Source organism: Aphidius gifuensis, linkage group LG6, assembly GCF_014905175.1.
Source record: "Aphidius gifuensis isolate YNYX2018 linkage group LG6, ASM1490517v1, whole genome shotgun sequence".
In the NCBI taxonomy this organism is placed as follows: domain Eukaryota; kingdom Metazoa; phylum Arthropoda; class Insecta; order Hymenoptera; family Braconidae; genus Aphidius; species Aphidius gifuensis.
The window spans coordinates 12,576,208-12,596,340 of NC_057793.1; the positions used below are offsets into that span (position 1 = coordinate 12,576,208).

Sequence of the window (20,133 nt, forward strand, 5' to 3'; positions counted from 1 at the left end):
GAAATTAATTATAAACTTTACAAAAATTAGATGTGGCAACGTATGGCATGTTCAAACACACACACATACCCGCAATCCATTATATATTGTATACGGGGCGCAGGCGCTTTTCGCTTTATTTTTTTACAGTGTAGCCCGATTTCAGTTTTGTCTGTGACGTCAGAAGCGCCCCGCAACACCCGCAATGAATTTGTGCATAACCTCCTTAAAAAATACCCCCTGCCGTTCGGAACAAGAATGTAGTCTATTATACGGAACGTAGTAGTGTTAGTGTCAAGACGTGGTGGGGATACTTTTTAGAAGTTTTTTTCTTGATGAAAACGATCTATCGTTCGACACAAAACGCCATCTGTATGAAATAAACAAACTTCGATTATTTCAAGACTTTTTTCTTTCTCCTTACAAAACAATTATAATTTATAAAAAAAAAATTATTTCTTCCTTTAAAAATTTTCTTGCCAAGAAGTTTATTTTTATTATCGAGAAATATTCTTCTTTTTTTCATCAAAAAATTTTCACAGTGTATATCACATCCGAGGCTGAGTTAGTTAAAGCATAGGTTTAGTGTCTGTTCAGGTTTCAGGTTGTGGGATCGCGCCTGGCGAGAGGCATGATAAAAAAAATTATTCAAAATAAAAAAAAACAGAATTAGACTTTGGAATCTATGAATGTAATTAAAATGAAAAAATATTTTTTTTTATTTTATTCATAAAAATAATGTAATAAATAATCATGGGCCATTCATGGCAGCCAATATTAAAATGGTATAACGTGCCGGGCCTGGCTCATAAGTGGCTCATTAATGGCAGAATTTTGCCATGCATCGACTATTCAATGGTCGCGGCTTTACATGTATATATGAATAATTTTTTCTACCAGGAATATAAAAATAATATATAATATATATTATTTAGATATATTCGATATCTTTTTTATATCTCCTCCATATCTGTCGAAATTGAGATATATTTCAGATATAATTTTTCTACGTGGGCGTGTTGTATTCTCCTACACGGGAAACGAGATATAATTTCACCACGTAGCTAGCTCTGTGAATTCTTTTCAATAAATTTATTTATTTATATTCATAATAGAAAAGATTGAAAAATAACTTTACAAAATAACAATGACATTTAAAAAAAAAAAGAGGAAAGAAGCTCAGCCTTATTGTCCTGATTTACGGTCTGAGAAATATTAATATCCCAAGTGTACCCCCAAATTAAGTACACAAAGACCGGTATAAGTTAAAATTATATAATACTTTAATGAAATTACTACTTAAACGAAATACTTCAAATAAACCTATATATATATATCCTTCCATTATTATTCTATTGAAATCATTCTTTGATTCGCTTATCATGTGAAATTGATTGATCACATTTCTTTTGATGAGTAAAATGACTACTATTAATACATGTACATCTCCGTTATGGTATAGTACTTACGACACGCATATTCTGTCGAGCGAATTTTTTTGTAAACTAGCCAATTTTTGTATCAACTGAAGCGTGTTGTTTATTATAGTTGTCGTAATGGATCCTTGTTGGTTGTCCAATTGCAATAGAGAACCGATCAGCTAGTTGCCATCGTACGTTGAAACGTTCATGAGTTTCTAAGCATCAGTCATAAACGATAGGTCGATTTTCATCCTGGATACTTGTTTAATATCACTCAACGGTAACAACTTACAAACACTAAATGTAAATTATATTCAACACGTTTGATTTTAACAACATTGTAAAACTTATTTTTATATAAATTAACAAATTAGATTTTTTATAAAATCAAAATTCGAAAAATGTTTGAGAAAGTGTGATACAATAACAGTTATTGAAAAAAAAATTATTGTGACAGTACATTATCTTTAAATAAACGCACAATTAATCGTCCATCGTCATGACTAGTCAATCATGATGGTGGTCATAAATTATTGTGTGAAATAATATTTTCATAAAACTTTGAGAAGATAAAATGTTTTGAAAGTTTGCAATCACACAGAAAAAATGAATGCAATAGTGTTTCTAGTCGTGTTATTACTCATTCCATATTGTATTGGTACTTTCGATAGTGATCATGAAAATCATCATTCATATAAAGATAAAAACGTCAACAAATTGTCAAGTGCCGAATCGCCATTAAAAAATATTACAAAAATATCTCTGACTCGAACGAGTATTTTCAAGCTCAATGGTGAAAATGAAGATGAATCTGAGCCATCTGTGGACACTGAATCAGATAGACATAGATTCAAAGATATAGAAATATTAGGTTTGTAAATAGCTTTATATCAATGTGGCAATAAACATTTAATCATTTATTGACTTCATCATAATTTTAAATTTTCAAATATTTTTTTTTGATAGAACGATCACGAAGACACAGAAAAAACATGAATCGTGCATTGATGGCACTTTTAATGGCATATAAGCTAAAATTTGCAGCATTAATTCCAACGTTGATTGGAGGCCTTATTTTATTACTGTCAACTACATCTTTTGCTGGTTTCTTCTTTGCACTATTTGCTGCAATTCTAGGGCTACGAGGTCAATAATTCATTTTTATTTCCTTTTAAACAGAATAATGAATGAAAATGAATATTCTTTATTAAATAATATATTTTCATCAATTACTTCTTTTTTAATTACAAAATTTATTTATTAATATTATCGGTTAAATAATAAAAGCAAATTATTAAAATAAAAACAGGAGAAGATGGAAAAGTCTTATGTCAAAAATAAAAGCAAATTTAAATGTTTTTCATAATTTATTTTAGTTCTTAATGTCTTACATTGAGTGACATGTAAATAAATTAATAAATAAATTAAAAAGTATATAATGTATTTGTTAATTATCATTAATGAGTTTGTTTTTTTTTGAGTTATAAATGTTTTATAAATTTTATAGAACATAATTTGTTGAAATTGAGAATTTTCTATGTCTAAGATTAGAGACATTAATAAAAAAATTATTGTCACACAAATTGCTGTCGATAACTGATGGACATGTATGTCATTGGACTCGTTTAATGCAAAGCGAATGAATATGAAACTAACGGAATCCAGTTCCGCTCATTTGAAGTATTTTTAATGATATACATAAGCGTATACTTTACAATTTTTATATAAAAATTCAAAAAAAAAATTGGACTATATATTCCATACTAAATGTAAAAATTAAAATACCAGAAAAATCTATGCGGTTTATTTTCTTTGAGTAGAAACAGTGAAACTAGTAAGTGTCGATATAAATATCGTCTATATTTATATTGTCATTCATATTTTTCTTTTGTTGTCTATTTTTTTTTTTTTTGTTGCGAGTATGGCGATCGTTGCTTCTAATTTATATTATCCTGATGATAATGAGTTATTCAATTTTGCGGCTTTTGAGCACTGTAAGCAAGGCTTTGTGCAGGCACTTTAGTTTTTTCAGTAGGAGTAACTGGTACGTCCTTGATACTTCTATCCCATCCACCACCACCTCCGCTACCACTGCTCTGCCATCCACCATGTGAATCTCCACCTTGTTTTTGTGCCAGTAATTTTTTCAAGCCCATTATCATTGACAGTACTAATGCAATTTTACTGATAATAAGTGCTTTTCCTGCCAAGAGAAACAACACTCCCATTGCAATTGGTATCATCGCTGCCATTTTCATGGCCATTCCCATCATCATCATCCCCATCATTTTCTTCATTTTACCACGTCCTTCTTCCATACTTCTTTTTATCTCTCCTGATGTTGTTTTTGGCAAACTTATTTGAATATTAAAACTATTCATTAAATTTGCTACGCGATCAAACAGTATCTCATTCAAAACATCATTCCTTGATGAATCAGCACGTCCAAGATTTTCAAGATCATGTGTGTCATCACTTGTATCATTGAATTGATTTCTTACTTTCACAAGTTCGAAATTTTCTGATAATGATATTGTATCAATTTTTCCAAGTTTTTCAAAAAATGTAATCGCTTTTTTTTTAAGACAAGGTGATACACCTCCACCACGTAATTGACACTCTTCATAAATTCGATATAATGATCGATATCCTTTATCAAAAATTGTCTCATCTATTTTTGAACAATTGACAATAGTGAATACTGCACTAATTGCCAATATAATCACGCACTTGTTAAATAGATGCATCGTATGAATATACTGGATATTTCCTCAATCAATATTAACAATAAATACAACAATAACAATTTTAATGATTATAATATTAATAATAAAAATATTAATGCCAATACAAATACTATCAATAATCTGGACACTTCAAACTTATCAGTTAGAAAAGAAGCACTAAAACCACGTTTTAAGCAATCCTCTGGTAGTCGACTGGCAATGGTACATGATCTAGCCGGCTCCTATATACCTCCGTAAATGTGCCGTACTTAGCCATCAGGATCTGTTGATGGTGGTAAGAAGAGAAAGAAGGGCTTCTATCTTCCTTTCCACGTGTAACATTTTTCCTTGAGAGCAAAATGCAATTTGCGAAATCAGAAGAGACAAAGTGAGATAGAAAATTGGTATCTGCTATCAACATCCGCATGAGTACCTTGTCGACGAATCAACAACTAGCAATCTTTATTCGGTGGATCATGAAAGAGAAATAGAAGAGAGGAAATAATACAGCAAAAAATAACAGTAAGGTTTGTTAAAGTGTGCAATGAAGACAACTTACATTCTCATGAGAGAGTATGTGACCTTTTGTGACACAAAGACCCACACTTGCTGCGCATCTTCGTCTTTAAGAATTTCGTTTTGTATGCTTAATAGAAAGGTAGGAAGAAAAAATTCAAATAGTGGTAAAAAATTTATTTAATCATTCAGGTATCTTTATTGCGAGAGTAAGAAAGATGTACTTTGTTGTTAATATATGTGGGAGAGAGTATTGAGTGAAGTTTTTTTGTACCTTGAAGCAATATGTGTATATAAATATATATGCATATAGGAAAAAAATTAACCAATTGAATTGCGATTCAACCAAGTGATAGTTCACCTTCAGTCATGCAATTCTATTGGAGAAAGAGGATGACACCATGACCTGCGTTGACGACCTTTGAGATAGAAAAAACCAGTCCACTTGTGTTGTATAAAAACCGCTACAAGGTCCTACATGGAATTTTTTAATGTGAATACAGACTTTTTTACTAGTATATTTGGTAGCATCAATATTATACTAGCAGAATATTCAGTTTGACGAGAAAAGTCATTTATATTTCGATGCTGTATATAATTTGTTATGAAAATACAGGAGACGTTATTCTTATTTATACTTTTAAGCGCAATAACAGTAAGAAATTTTTCTCCTGATTTGAGTACATACTTTTCATGAAATAATTTTTTTTTATCATAATGTTTATAATATGATTATAATCGTTACTTATAAAGTTATAAATCATTAGTATTTTTTCTATTTTTATGTAAAAGTTAATTGAATTGAATGAGCTTTTTGAGCTTCTTCAGTTTTACAGATATATTTCGTCGAAAAAATTCAAAAAATTTATAATTTTTTCCTGAAGAATTACTGCAAACTCATCTTAAGGTAATTACTTTTATTTATAATAGTGTAAGGGAAGAACTTTTTTGTTATCTTAAAATAGGTAAATTTTTTTAATTCAACATTCAGAATCATGGAAAAAGGTTTTCCACCATAAGACGAAGGGATTAGAAGTCTTCTTTATTTCTTCAAACGTTTCTAAATCTTTTTTTTTAATAATTATGATATGATTATGAATAATTATTTAAAAAACTTTTAAGGTACTTTCTATACATGTTTATGTGTACGAAGTCTTTTGAACATTGCACCAGGTCTCAGAATAAGTAAAATCATAGGTATAGATCTATATTATTTTTATATCTATAGATACATACGTGTATATACCCGGATAACTGATAGAAAGCCAAGTATAATAATAACCCTTTCTTTGTTTGGATTGCTCACCTACTTTAGCTATTATCCCATGATGTAGTTGGTTCAAACAACAACAAAAGAAAGGATTGTGGATGTAAAAGAAGAAGAAGCTACTGACACTAACTATTGATATTGCACACTGATAGTGTGCTACATTTGGAAAAAAGTAAAAAAAAAAAACAATGCAATGCTTGGCACATTGTTCCCACGGATCGCAGGAAATTTTTATTTACGAGTAAACATCATAGGCTTAGATGTGAACACTAAAATGTTTTAATAATGCGTAATATATATTTATTATCATATACAGATTCCAGTCGTAAAATATCAAAGAAAATCTAAAGACCTTGAAAATTGAAAATAAACAGCAGAGGAATGTTGTTTGAAATAGCACACTGAAAAAAAAAACTTCTGTAAAATAGAAGTTTCCTTCTTGCAAATAATTTTCTTGAATCATGAACAAAACGTTCTTGATTTGTGAAGAATATTTTTTGTTTTGAGAAAAAAAAATTTCTTGAAACAAGACGTCTATGTCATAATCCATGACAAGTACGTCTTGTTCCATGAAACATTTGTCTGAATTTTAGAAGTATCCTTCTTGGATTATGACAAAAAGTTTCTTGGATCAAGGCAATTTTGTCATAATCCAAGACTCATCTGTTATAATTATAGAAGTATTCTTCTTGGATTGTGACAAAAATTTTCTTGCTTCATGGCAATATTGTCATAATCCAAGAATATTTATGTTATGATTTTAGAAGTATCCTTCTTGGATTGTGACAAAAATATTCTTGCTTGCTTGCATTTTATTTTAATTTTGCAAGTCAAATATTTGCACAAATTAAACATCCATTTTTATACTTCATTTCTTAAAAAAATAGGACATAAATGTGTCTTAATTATAAATCGGTGATTGATTTCACCTGAACAGGAGATTAAAAAGCTACGACTGTATAGAGGACTTGTATTTATATAAAAAAAAAAAAAAAACATAGCTCTAAAACACGCCTAGATACTTCAAATTATAGGCCTAATGAACACGTCCAACATCTCATATAACTTTATTTATTTATTAATAATTATAGCACAATATGAATTAAATACAATTGAGGGTCCGGATGCAATAACGACCTGCACGCTCGAAAAACGGTAGAAGTATTGTCCAATGGCTTAGACAATTCTTAATTTTCAAAGTCGTCAAAAAAAAAATTAAAAAATATAGGCATGTAGAAAACGTTTTTTTTTTTTTTGACGACTTTGAAAATTAAGAATTGTCCAAGCCATTGAACAATACTTTTACCGTTTTTCGAGCGTGCAGGTCGTTATTGCATCCGGACCCTCAATTCGATAAAAATTGGAAAAAAATGTTTTTAACAAAACAATGATACAACGTTGTATAATAACAAAAAGCTATTCACTTAAGAAATCTTTTGTCTATTTAACAGAAATCATATAAAATCGTTTCTGAAATCCTAGAAATCATTCAGATATAAGTTACTTTTATAAATCGCAAATTTTACATTTTTTGTTTGTTCATAATACGTTTTTCTATAAAAGTTTCATTTTTTTTGTCGTAAATTTTATTGTACTATTTTTTTAAGTGAAATTTACTAATTCTGTTGTTTAAACAACATTTACCAAAAAAAAAGTGATTTTCACTTTTTATTCGTGTAAAAAATATGAACTAATTTAATGTTCCATTCATTGTACACTAAGTCAAGTCTATACAAGATGTCGTGTAAGTCGCGCATAGGTATACCACGAGATTGTACGTGAAATTTTAAATAGTACATGTTTTTAAATTTTGGGTCTACGACGCTTTGTGCCTGAGTTATTAACGTTTTAAGTTGACTAATCAGAATCGAGCGTCGATAATTATTATCATTATGGCGTCTGAATCCACATGTGTGTTTACGCGCCATGGATTAAATTGTTTTTGTTTTTTTAATTAATTCAAAATTCGAATGACGGATAGAGCTAAATCATAAATTCACTGGATGAATGCGCAGCTGCATACTAACACACACAGCACTCACACTAATCATGACAAAATAATCATTTTTAATTTAAAATCACATTTATATTTTTGATCACATTATGTGATTTATGTTTTGATCACATATTAATTTCAAATACTTTTATTTTTTTTTGATCACATTATGTGATTTATTTATTGATCACATTAATAGAATAATCATATAATGTGATCAAAAAATAAATCATATAATGTGATAAAAAAATAAATCACATAATGTGATCAAAAATATAAATGTGTTGGTAAGAATCTGTCATAATCTGCCAGAATCTGTGAAAATCTGCCAGAATCTGTAAGAATCTGCCAGACCATTTTTACCAAAAAATTCTAAAAAAAAAAAAAAAAAATTCTGGACTCATTATTGTGGTTACTATAAACATCACGCTAAGGTATCAAGAAACTTCAATCTCGAAGTTTGTCTCCTAATCAGTTGTATTAATTTAAAAAAATCAATTGATTGAAAAAAAACAATATTTATAAATTGTCTGAATCTGGCAGACTGTTGGAAATCAAATATGTGGCGGACAGAATCTGGTAGAATCTGGCATGCTGTTGGGAGTCGGATATGTGGTTGACAGAATCTGGCAGACTGTTGGAAGCCGAATATTCGGCTGACAAAATCTGGCAGAATCTAGCAGACTGTTCAGATCGAGTATTTGGCTGGCAGAATCTGCCAGCATCTAACAGAATCTGCCAGATTTTTTTCACCAAGAATGTCAAGGAATTTTTAATTAATTATTATTATAAAATTATTATTATTATTATTATTATTATTATTATTATTATTATTATTCCTGCTTGAATAACTTAAATTACTTTTTCTTTTCATCGTGCAATAAACGCAAACAATATCTAATCAACGATATAATCAAGGACAACAAAATCAGCAAACGTGATTGAATCACATTTGTCAAAAGTCCAAATCGTTGGAAAACGTTTTCTGAGAGTACAAATACAAAGAGGTTATAAAATTGAAATAAAACAATTTTTTAACACTAATAAAATCTATTCGAAACAATAATAATTTATAAAAATAATCACCATTAAAAATACTTATCATAAAAATAAAATAATTATCACTAGTTTTAAAACTATTCAAAAATAACGTCCGTATATCACAGTAACACAATTGCAAATGGCCGAGCCTTCTGTTGGAAGTAACGACTTGCTACCACATGTTTTTACACACACACCAATACAGTAGTGGCTACACAGCAACGCCGCCTGTTGACTCTGCTGCGTAACAGGCTATTATTTATAATAATTAATAACTCAGTCGTTTATTAAGTTATGAAATTGATTAAACACTAAAAACGATCTCCGTGATAAGCTCTTCAATTTTAAAAAAAAATCATAAAGATCGGTTGGGTAGTTGCTGAGAACATATGCCTCAAAGGTTTTTATTTTCACATTTATATACATATATAGATATATGCTTATTCCCTTGGCGAAAAACTAACTTTGGTAAATCGTATTATATATATTTTCTAATAGAAATAATCCATACGAAATAACAATAAATAGTAATAAGAAACTTTTTTTTAATATTAATTATTAACAAAGAATACAAGTATATGGTTCAATATATAAAGTTAATTACACGTAACGTATATGTAGTTTAAATGAAACATTTATAAGAAAACTATAAAAATATTAATATATTAAATATTCAATCAATGGTTTTTTTTTTTCAATTTTTTTTTCTTTTTTTAAATTTGCGGGTTTTGGATCTTTAATTATCACTTCAGAAAAAAAATTATCAATAAAGTTTTTGTAAAATTATTCTGAAACTGGAATTTTAGGCAATGGCAAATTTTGACAAATTCTATACATAGAGACTTTTTGTCATTTATCATCTCATCTTTCAATTTTTCGTGTTTCTTAACATTATTTTTATGTTCAATTAGTTCATTGTTCTCTGTTGTATTATCTTTATATTCATAACAAAAATCACATACGTCAGTGCAGGGTTTTTTAAACGTGAAATTTAAATGATGGTTTAAAAATTTTGAGTAGGTAGATTCTGTTAAACGAAGAGTTTCATTACCAGTTTCTTCAATATAATATTCAGTAAATAATTGATATGAATTTCTTAATGATAAATCAGGATGGTCAAACGTTAGTAGCTTACATTTTTCCAAACTATAATGAGAATTAGAGTGAGGTAATGATAAGCAATGATTTTTAATCAACAATTTTAATTCATCAGTTAATTTTAAATTATGTTGTTCGTGTGAGCCCCAATTATCATCTAAAGATTCATTATTCAACAATTTTTTTTGTATTGTAGCAAATCTGCGTTTTGTAATTTGTAACAGTTGACATAAAAAAATTTGGCAAACTTCAACCCGACTGTAAATAGAGTGAAAATAATAATTCCAAAACTTCGGTTTATTGTCTTGTAAATTAATATCAGCTGGAGGATTTTTCAAAATCATAAGTCCACTCAACAATATATTTTGACATTTATAATCACCATTCAATATCCAAAACTTGTCAAAAAATATTTTTTGATAGGATTCATCAACTTTTTCACAACATTTTTTAAAGCATCAACTCATAATGTGAATAAATTCTTTTGATTGGATAACTATATTTGAGGTATTTGTATATTGTTGTCCCTAAAAAATATTAGAAAAAAAAAAATTATATAATCAGCTAACGAGACTTTAATTTAATTGAAAGATATTAAGAATGTAGATATTCTTACAGATTCTGGCAGATTATGACAAATTCTTACCTATTCTTACAGATTGTGGCAGATTCCCACAGATTCTGACAGATTCTTACCGATTCTGACAGATTCTTACGGATTTAGACCGGTTTTTACAACAAGTGCCAGATTCTGCCTTTTTTTTTATCAGGAATACTGATAATCAATATTGCCACAGACAAGTATGTCAGTTTTAAAATTCTCTTGACACTTTTTACGTTTGAAGTTGAAAAAGATATTACTCAAAACGGCGTTAAACAATAAATAAATAAAACTTAATAATAAAGATAAATAATTTTTTTTTTTTGCGCTTTTATGATCGCTAGACTATAACAAAGGTATCCTGAAAATTTCAAGTTATTTTGTTGATAAATAAAAAAGATATCACGAGTTGAACTTAAGGTTGATTCTGGAAATCTGAAATCGCAACAGATTTTTTTTTTTTTTATCTTATGTTTAAATGAAATAATTATCTACATTGTCGATTTTTTTCAATTTTTTTTTTGTGGTTTTTTTGAGATATTTACTGTCAAAGTTGACAACTTTAACACGCAAGGTATAGGCGGTGCCTCATATTATTATTAATAACTTTTTCAAAACGCAACAGAAAACGTTAAATTTCGCTGACTAGTGTGTAGCCACGCACACACATACTACTAAAGAACTTGGTTTTTTCATCAGTGGCGCCACAAAAAATTTTAAGACACGGGAATAAAAAATAACGTTATCGATATACGGGCCCTTCGTGGCATATATATTGGTTCGGTGATGCGACTGGGAATCAACCTTAAAAGAAAAAGTATTTTTTATAAATTTTTTTTTTGTTTTTTATTTTTTAATTTGTTAAATAATAATAATAATGATAAAAAAGTTATTTACAAAAAATGTAGGTCTTTTTATCCCGTATATTACTATATTTTTTTTTTTATTTTTAAATGTGCGGCCGCTTATTGCATCCGGACCCTCAATTAATAAAACTTGGTTTTTAGTATATGTGTGATTTTTTCAAGACTTTTCCATTATTTTTTCTATCCGAAAGAAATGGTTGAAATCTCCATAAGAGCCAATGTTAAATAATATCTCAACAAAAAAAAAAAACAAGGTTTTTTTACAAAAAAAGTGTCAAGTATTCGAAATTGTCACTAATTGTGTGTATATTAATTAAGATGTGATACCAGAAAGACAAGAAAGAAATATATTTTTGACGTTGTAATTAAGTCTGAACTATTGAAAAAAAAAAATTTTAAACTTGACCCCACCTGATGTAAATTATATGTTGAAATATCGTAGCCGGATTACTTATTAGACAACCCAATATTGCCCTATAAAATAACCCTGCTAGATATGTATTAAAATTAGCCCTGTTTATCCTGCTCAATTAAGAAACATTAGAAGGGTAGGGAGATAAAAAATTGCGTAATGTAGAGAGAGGTAAAAAGGAACCTAAAAAACACGCGAGAATGTTACACAAATTAAACACAAATAATTTATAAAAACTTGAGTCAAACACAAAAATTATAATGTTAAATAAAATGGTAAATTTGTTATTAAAATACCACAACTTTACCGATGGTATTGATGTTCACTAACAGATAGTTAAATTTGGACCGACGTGGACCTTGAGATAATTGACGCACTTGTGTAACACTGAATTTACAATAAAAATTATAACGAAGATCACTTTTACATATGTTTGATTTAATAATTACATAAACGCTTTACTATACTTTACAGGTCGTAGCTAAAACCAAATTCATGACCACGAGGTCGTTGATTGTTATATTTTGTTGGAAATATGATTTTATTTCTGTAGAATAAACAAGAAGTAATAATGAAACGAAATAAAGATTAAATTTATTTTTGTTTATGAGAATGAGATTGTGTGTATGTATGTGAGTATGGTGTGATCGGATGATGTTGATGCATGGTGTAACCGAAATATTTTTCTGGGAATAAATGACGAATGCTGGAAGTGTGATTAAGACAAAGGAATAAAGAATTAATATTATGTCGATATATAATTTCGTGAGTTAGTCTAATTGGGACTCTTGTCTGGTACACATAAGCATTGACACGATCTCCCTATACGTAGCTTTTTGATTAAAGAAAATAATTAATTAATTTAAAGTCTACCTCATTTCATATACCTTAAATAATTCCTTTCATATTATTCTTAATTTGATAAATAATTATTTAAATAAATAATAAAATATAAGCTAAAAATTCTAACATATTTAAAATAATTAAATATTTTCAACAAGCAAATTATTGCTTAAATCAGCCAACTATAATTTACTTTATTCAATATTTATTTGATTAAATAATTTAACACAAAGCTTGTATTCGAATTTAAATTAAAAGAACAAGCCCACTTAGACCATGTGGTCGGAACTTATTACAAGTTAAATCCAAGATGATTTTAATGAGTTTAAATTAATGATTTATGTAACCAAATATTATGTGAATATAAGTGAGAATATTTAAGCAAAATAAATCAATGAAATATTGGATAAATATAACTTACAGTTTTCGGCTGGTGACTCTTAGAATTATTCTAAGATTTTTTAAAGCACTTATTAAAGCAGTTAGAGCAGTTAGAGCTGGTAGTCACAGGATCAGGGATCCCAGTGAACTGATCGATATATTGGGTCAGTAGCACAAGCTGACCGTAGGGTAGGTCGGGAATATTCGGAGGTGTTCGGGGATGCGTTTGCTCCCTTAAATGTTACCCTTATAATTCATAAGATGGAGCTACACGGAAAAAAATTTTTAGCTGCAGTCACGAGGCGTTTGGATAGTTAAAAAAGGATAGTTGATTTAATAATCAAGCCCGATATATTAAAAAGACAATCGGTTAGTTATTCCAGCCGACTGGATAGCTAGCGTGGCTAACCAACTCGTCAGGTTCGACATAATCTCAATGTCAACAGCTGTTGTGTTCATAACCTCTCTTTTTTGACAGATCCACCAAATTATTATTAACAATGACTAAAATAATCCATATAGTTATTAAAAATTTAGCATAAGATTTTGTATTCAAGTTGGCGTTTATTTGGTGCATCAAATTTAGTATAAAATTAATTAGATAATAATTTTAAAAATTAGTAAATGTACATTAATATATTGTTTGTACTTCGTATGTCTATATACTTATAGTTATGCATATACGCAATCCTAAATAGCTACTACAGCGATACCAGCTTGTCAGACTTTGGATAGCTACCACAGCTATCCAAAGTGTAGCTAATGTAACGAGTAGGCACGCTGTTTTCACAAGAATAGTAACCTGTCAAATGTGGATTGCCAAAATAACAATCCTCTGCTAACTATCCAAAGGTTAGTTAGCCGTGGATAGGAGAGACAGCTATCCAGCTCGTTGCTGCAGCTAAAAATTTTTTTCCGTGTAGGGGTATCCAATTGGACCCTGAATATATAATTTTATAAAATACAATTTATATGAAATAAAAAAAGTTCTGCGCTTACCGCAGGACATTACAATGTCTTGAATACTGAAATTTTATTTGAGAAAAACCAGGTGGGGTCAAGTTTAAAATTTTTTTTTTTCAATAGTTCAGACTTAATTACAACGTCAAAAATATATTTCTTTCTTGTCTTTCTGGTATCACATCTTAAGTTATGCCACATGATGTTTGACGTAAACGTTGGCTGTTTGTAAAAAGACAATTGTCATTTGTTTAAAACGATATATTGTTTGTTTCAATAGACAGATGACTCAATAGAAACAATAAAAGTAATGAATTAAGAAAAATTAAATTTTGTTATAAACAAAAAGGGTTTTGAAGGAACCAATGTTTGGTTTGATACAAACGGTTTTTTCTTTTAATCAAACTAATATTCTGTTGGAAATGTGAAATAAAAAAAATTAAAAATTTAATTTTTTTTAAATTGAATTATTTATATTGTTATTAACTTTATCCAACTCTAAGATTGAATTTTTTTTTTTTTCCTACACTAAACTACCTGAACGGGTATCGAACCGAGATACTTTGGGGCAGGAAGCGAGCGTGTTATCCGATTGACCGCGAGATCGAATGTAGGATCCAAATTTTAATTCTGTCACATAGAGAATTTTGAAATTGCCGGGAATAATAATTTTTTTTCTTTAAATAACAATTCAATAAATTTATTCCAAATTGATTGGTTATATGTAGTTAAAAAATTATTGTATTTAATTAATTTTAGTTAAAACTAATATTAAATCATTTTTAATATTGAATAATAATTATATACAATAATTTTTTAACTATAATTAATCAATTTGGAATTAATTAATTGAGTTATTATTGAAAAAAAAAAAATTATTATTCCCTAAACAAACTATTTTTTATTTGAAATGAATAATTTTTTTTTTATTTTTAACCATTTTTTGCCAAGAAGTTTTCTTCTAAAATTAAGAACAATTTCATTTATTTTTAACTAAAAATTTTCACAGTGTAGAGAAATACTGAAAATTGTGACCTCTACAAACAATTATATCATAACATTATACTAATCAGAAAGTAACAAACTTTTAGCAACAAAAAAAAAATGAAAATCCATCAAACTCAAAGATTTTTTCATAAAAATTATCCTGGCAAAAAATTGTATTTGTTCTTAGTTTTCTTAATATTTCGTCTTGAAGTATTTTTTATATTATATTTTTATTAATAATACAAACTTTTTGTTTCATATTCTTGGTTATATAGTTTTTGAATATCTTTAATTTGAGCGTAATTTAAAACGTACTCTTTATCTTAATTAGTTTAAGACTTATGTTTAAGAGTTACACTGAAAAAATTTTTTTCTGTTTTTAAGAATAAAACTTCTATCTGGTTTTAGCTTAAGTGATCAAAAATTTTTTCCGGCTTCAACTTGAAAAATCAGATGCGCGGTAAAGGCTTAGGTAGTTAGGTAGATTTAGGTAATCGCAGGTTCGAATCTCGGTCGGAACACAAAATTGTTTATAAAATATGGGCAGCTGAAAAATCAAATAAGTGTAACACTCAAATAAATAAATTAATAATATGATAAATTAAATAAATAATTTTTTTTTATAATCAAAAAATTTATTTTATACTTTTGTGATTTGAATTATGACATAAAGTTATTGTATCGAGAAGTCAGTTGATTTTATTTAAGAAGCGAACTTCTGAAATTAAGGTAGATAGTGATTTGAATTGTGACATAAAGTTATCGTATCAAGAAGTGAGTTGATTATATTCAAGAAGCCAACTTCTAAAATTAAGGTACATTTTGATTTAAATGTAACATAGAATTCTCGTATTAAGGAGTGAGTTAATTTTATTCAAGAAGCCAACTTCTAAAATTAAGGCAATTTGTCACAAATCAAGACATCGACGTATTATTTCAAATCATTTATTCTTTTATTTTTTTTTTTGTATCAAGACATATTTTTCATAATTCAATACTAAAAATTTCCAAGAACAAAAATTCTACGAGATAGAATTTTTTTTTTAGTGTACCATTAAAAATGTAAAATTTACATAATAAAATTATTAATTCACTTTCAAATTTTTGAACGTAAAATTTACTGAGTGTTTAAATACAGTCAATCGATTATTCTCTATGGATTCCACAAAAGCCAAAAAAGAAAAAAGTAAAATTTACCAATTATTTTTTTCCGTGATTCAAATAACGTCACTAAAACGTTTCGAAAAATTTGTCAATTTTAATATTAAAAAATTTTTATCAAGATAAATTGTATACTTATAAGAAGATCTTAAAAACGGAATATGACTCATTATGTTAATTGAATAGCATTTTTTAAAAAATATTTAAAAACAAGAAAATTTTTTTTTGACAGGTTTATAATATATATATACAATTATATGCATTTACGACAGATATTATTAATATATTTTTTTTTTTTAAATATTTTTTGTACTTTTTGCACGTTTATACAATATTTATACAGTCATTGTGAATATGTTCGATTATCCTCGCGGTTTACAAAACGAGGTTCATTTTATCCGTTATCTACGCTCCGTGGATATCTATTACATATCCGATAAACAACCCTTTGTCTTATTCTGTTATTATAAGAATCAACTTTTTCTATCCGAATCACGAAAAGAATGTAATGATAAAACATAATTAATATGCCAACCTGTTGCATTATATTTCAGAACAAAAATAAACAGTAATTTTGTGTTATAGTTTCATATTTTCTTTTAATATTTAAGGATAAATTTGAGAAATTTCATTGAAAAAAAAATTATAAAAAATATAATAGGTATATAAAAATTATAATAATTGATTGTGCAAAAATTAAATAAATCAAAATTACCAATTGAAATATGCCAGCAATCAAACTGTACATTCTCGTGAAACAACAAACAAGTCTATTTGTTATGTAGAACATGATATCATTTATTATTGGTCTCGTTGTATGAAAAAAAAAAGATAATAATTCTACAAAGTGTGTATAAATAAACAAAAAGCAAAGTTATTCACAGAGCTCTTAACTTTTACTGACACATAAAAAATGATCAATATGTATATGCTATTATACTTCTCTTGGCGTGTAACTTAAAGAAACGGAAGTAATGAGCATCGAAGCAATGATTACGTGTAAACAGGTATAGATGTATTCACGCTCTGTATGGTGTAACAAGGTGTTCCCGGCACTAAGAATCAAGTAATTGTTTCTGAGCATCTTTATAAAAATGCCAAGGTTGCTTATATCGTACGCTCAGTCAGTGTTGAACATGCTTCGACAACTCATCATTTGTTCATCAATAATTATCGGATTACGTGCTGTTATAACAGCAGCTGAACCAGTTCATCGAAGTTATTCAAAACCTTTAATAAATGAGAATACAGTGACTATTGATTGTTCTGGAAATAATGCTTATTCATCTGAGTGTCTTTCCATTGTAAGTGAGAATAATGAATCATCCTTACCATCATCATCTACCACTCCATCGGAAATTATTTCCAAAAAAAATATTGAAGACATGGATGATTCATGGAGTTTAGAAAATCTTCTTGCTGATGGTGGAGTTACCGAAGGTATTTTCTTTCAAACTTCAACTTTATAAATATCAAATAAGCTTTTTTTAAAAAAGCAAATGTAGATAAAGCTATAATTTTGATTTGTGTTTTTAATCTAATTTTTTAAGCCCGTAAGAAAAAGAAAAAAGGTATGGGACGAATTTTTATTATGATGGTTGCTGCTGCAAAAGCAACATTAATGTATGTAGCACTTCATGCTACTGCATTACTTGCTGGCAAAGCATTTGTTATTGGAAAAATTGCTCTTGTTTTGGCAACGGTGGCTTTACTGAAAAAGTCGTCTGGTAAGATGTTAATAATTTATTGTTACTTTTTTTTTACATTTTATTATTTTATTTTTATCATATCACGTTAACAAAAATACAATCTTATCTTCTATTTTTAGAACATCATGACAAAAGTACATATGAGATTGTAAAACATCCTCAACACAGTTATGTACAAACCCACAGTTCCAGTGTCGATTATGATCATCCTGGAGGTAGTGGTAGTGGTGGATATGATCGACGACGTAAAAGATCTACACGACGAAGTTAGATACATTTGTAGTTTTAAAAATCTATGAATACTCATCACCTTGTTTGTACAATATTTAATAATTTTTTACAACTTTTTTTATCATCTAATAAAAAATATAATGCTTGACTATTTTATGATTTGATTGTTCGTTATAAATGAATATTCATAACAATACAGAAATTATTGAATTAAATAATAATAATATTAAATTAAATATCAAAAATATATTTTTCATACATTAATTATAATTACATATTTGAAACATGCATCTGTCACTATTATTTTTTAATTCTCTAGACTGTAATAAAAATCATCATCGTTGATTACATTATGAATGAATTAATTCATTAACTTCAATATCAAGTAGTACTTTATGATTACTAGGAAATATGAGTCAGCTCGACGCGAAGAAAAAGTACTGCTATGTGTAGTCTCGAATATAAATAAAAAATATTCATTTATATGGGGCATTTCGAGTGAAATCAATGAGTCCATTCCTCTCGCCTCATTAGATATTTGCGTATACGCTCTAGTTCTTTGAATTTCGGTTTTCTTTTTCTGATATCAACTAAATCACAGTTTTTTATTTTTGATGTTAAGTTTTGTGAAAATACATGTAAAAACTGGATGAAAAATAGATTTTTGTCAAATATTAATTTTTTAAAAGAATTTTTGTGTTATATAAAGAAGTATTTTATTATCATAACTCGAGACTAGGTTGCAGTTTTCTTGAATTTTTTTAGGTAAAGTTTATTTGTCTTAAAATTATATTTTATTTTGCAACGTTTACTGACATGTGCTTCTACAAATCTGGAAGATTCTTACCTTAAGATGTGTTTTACTTGTGACGAGAATAAGGATACCGAAACATTTTCTGCCAATATTATGCAGTTTTACAACACACAATTATCAATTTCGCGATTATAGTGGATTACAGAATTTCATTTATTTATTTATAATTATTATCATTCTTGATTGTATTTTTTATTTTTCTAATGTCACAATTTTTTGTAATTAAATTCGAAATTAATCTGAAAGTTATACCGGCGTATTCTTATTGATATACACTGTAAAAAAAAAATTTAAAAGAAGTTAAAAACAGTTTATACAAAGACAATAGTATGTCTTGTTAAGAATATGGACATAGGTAAATTCAGTTCCAGGGCACGGCATGGCTATCCCCTGGGTCATTGTTTTCCGACGTATTCGTATATACATTCGAATCTGTACCTGGTCACTGGTTTTACGGAGGCTAGGAGCCGAAAGGCTCAGCCGCAGTATTGGATTTATCCCCCCCAAAAAAAAAACGTTCATAACTTTTAAACTAATTGTCGTAAAGACTTCGTATTTGGCTCAAAAGAAGCGGCTCTAGAAATTCTATCGCACTTGATAAAGAAAAGCGATATCTTTTTTTTTTTTTTTTTGCACGAAAAATACTATTCGTACGATAAAAATTGATTTGAAAAAGTTATAGAATTTTGAAAAACGATTATTATAAGCCTAATATGAAACCTCTGCGACTACTCCATTTTGAGTTATAGCTTGTGCTTTTTAAATTTAGTTTTTAGAAAAAAAAAAAAAAGTGACTGAACAAATAATGCTCTTTCTCATAAGGGGCGATGGAGTTTCTAAAGACGCGTTGTTTGAGCCTAATACGAAGTCTTTACTACAATTTTATCAAAAGTATTGCTTTTCTAGTTTTCGAGTAATTTTTGAAGAACGCTTTAACTTTCGAGAAAATCGTCCTAGATACTTTGTATAAGACTTAAAAAGCATGTGTGGTAAAATCCTACAACTTTTAGTCGAAACTTTTTTCAAAAAAAATTATAGTTTTCATAAAATAGTAAAAATTAGAATTTTTGAAATATTTTTGTCTCTTTTGTTTCAAAAATAGAAAAAAATTGACTATTGGA

The 20,133-nt window shown here is 28.2% G+C and overlaps 3 protein-coding genes across 3 annotated transcripts; 2 read left to right on the forward strand and 1 right to left on the reverse strand.

Moving 5' to 3' along the window:
* Positions 1–1,603: 1,603 nt before the first annotated feature.
* On the forward strand, positions 1,604–2,619 carry LOC122859530. The gene is made up of 2 exons (XM_044163170.1): positions 1,604–2,271; positions 2,367–2,619. The coding sequence occupies exons 1-2, from the start codon at positions 2,007–2,009 to the stop codon at positions 2,552–2,554; spliced, it is 453 nt and encodes a 150-aa protein (XP_044019105.1). The 5' UTR covers positions 1,604–2,006; the 3' UTR covers positions 2,555–2,619.
* Positions 2,620–3,247: 628 nt separating this feature from the next.
* Positions 3,248–4,358, reverse strand: LOC122859522. Its single transcript, XM_044163155.1, has one exon. It carries the CDS (start codon positions 4,145–4,147, stop codon positions 3,371–3,373), a length of 777 nt encoding a protein of 258 aa, XP_044019090.1. The 5' UTR covers positions 4,148–4,358; the 3' UTR covers positions 3,248–3,370.
* Positions 4,359–17,274: 12,916 nt separating this feature from the next.
* Positions 17,275–18,437, forward strand: LOC122859527. The gene is made up of 3 exons (XM_044163161.1): positions 17,275–17,698; positions 17,809–17,985; positions 18,087–18,437. Exons 1-3 carry the CDS (start codon positions 17,353–17,355, stop codon positions 18,236–18,238), a joined length of 675 nt encoding a protein of 224 aa, XP_044019096.1. The 5' UTR covers positions 17,275–17,352; the 3' UTR covers positions 18,239–18,437.
* The last annotated feature ends 1,696 nt before the right edge of the window (positions 18,438–20,133 follow it).

Coding starts and splice junctions, on each gene's coding strand:
- LOC122859530 (XM_044163170.1), top strand. CDS start 2,007: ATGAATGCAATAGTGTTTCTAGTCGTGTTATTACTCATTCCATATTGT. Junction 2,272..2,366: donor CAAAGATATAGAAATATTAG/GTTTGTAAATAG, acceptor TTTTTTTGATAG/AACGATCACGAAGACACAGA.
- LOC122859522 (XM_044163155.1), bottom strand. CDS start 4,147: ATGCATCTATTTAACAAGTGCGTGATTATATTGGCAATTAGTGCAGTA.
- LOC122859527 (XM_044163161.1), top strand. CDS start 17,353: ATGCCAAGGTTGCTTATATCGTACGCTCAGTCAGTGTTGAACATGCTT. Junction 17,699..17,808: donor TGATGGTGGAGTTACCGAAG/GTATTTTCTTTC, acceptor TAATTTTTTAAG/CCCGTAAGAAAAAGAAAAAA. Junction 17,986..18,086: donor TTTACTGAAAAAGTCGTCTG/GTAAGATGTTAA, acceptor TTCTATTTTTAG/AACATCATGACAAAAGTACA.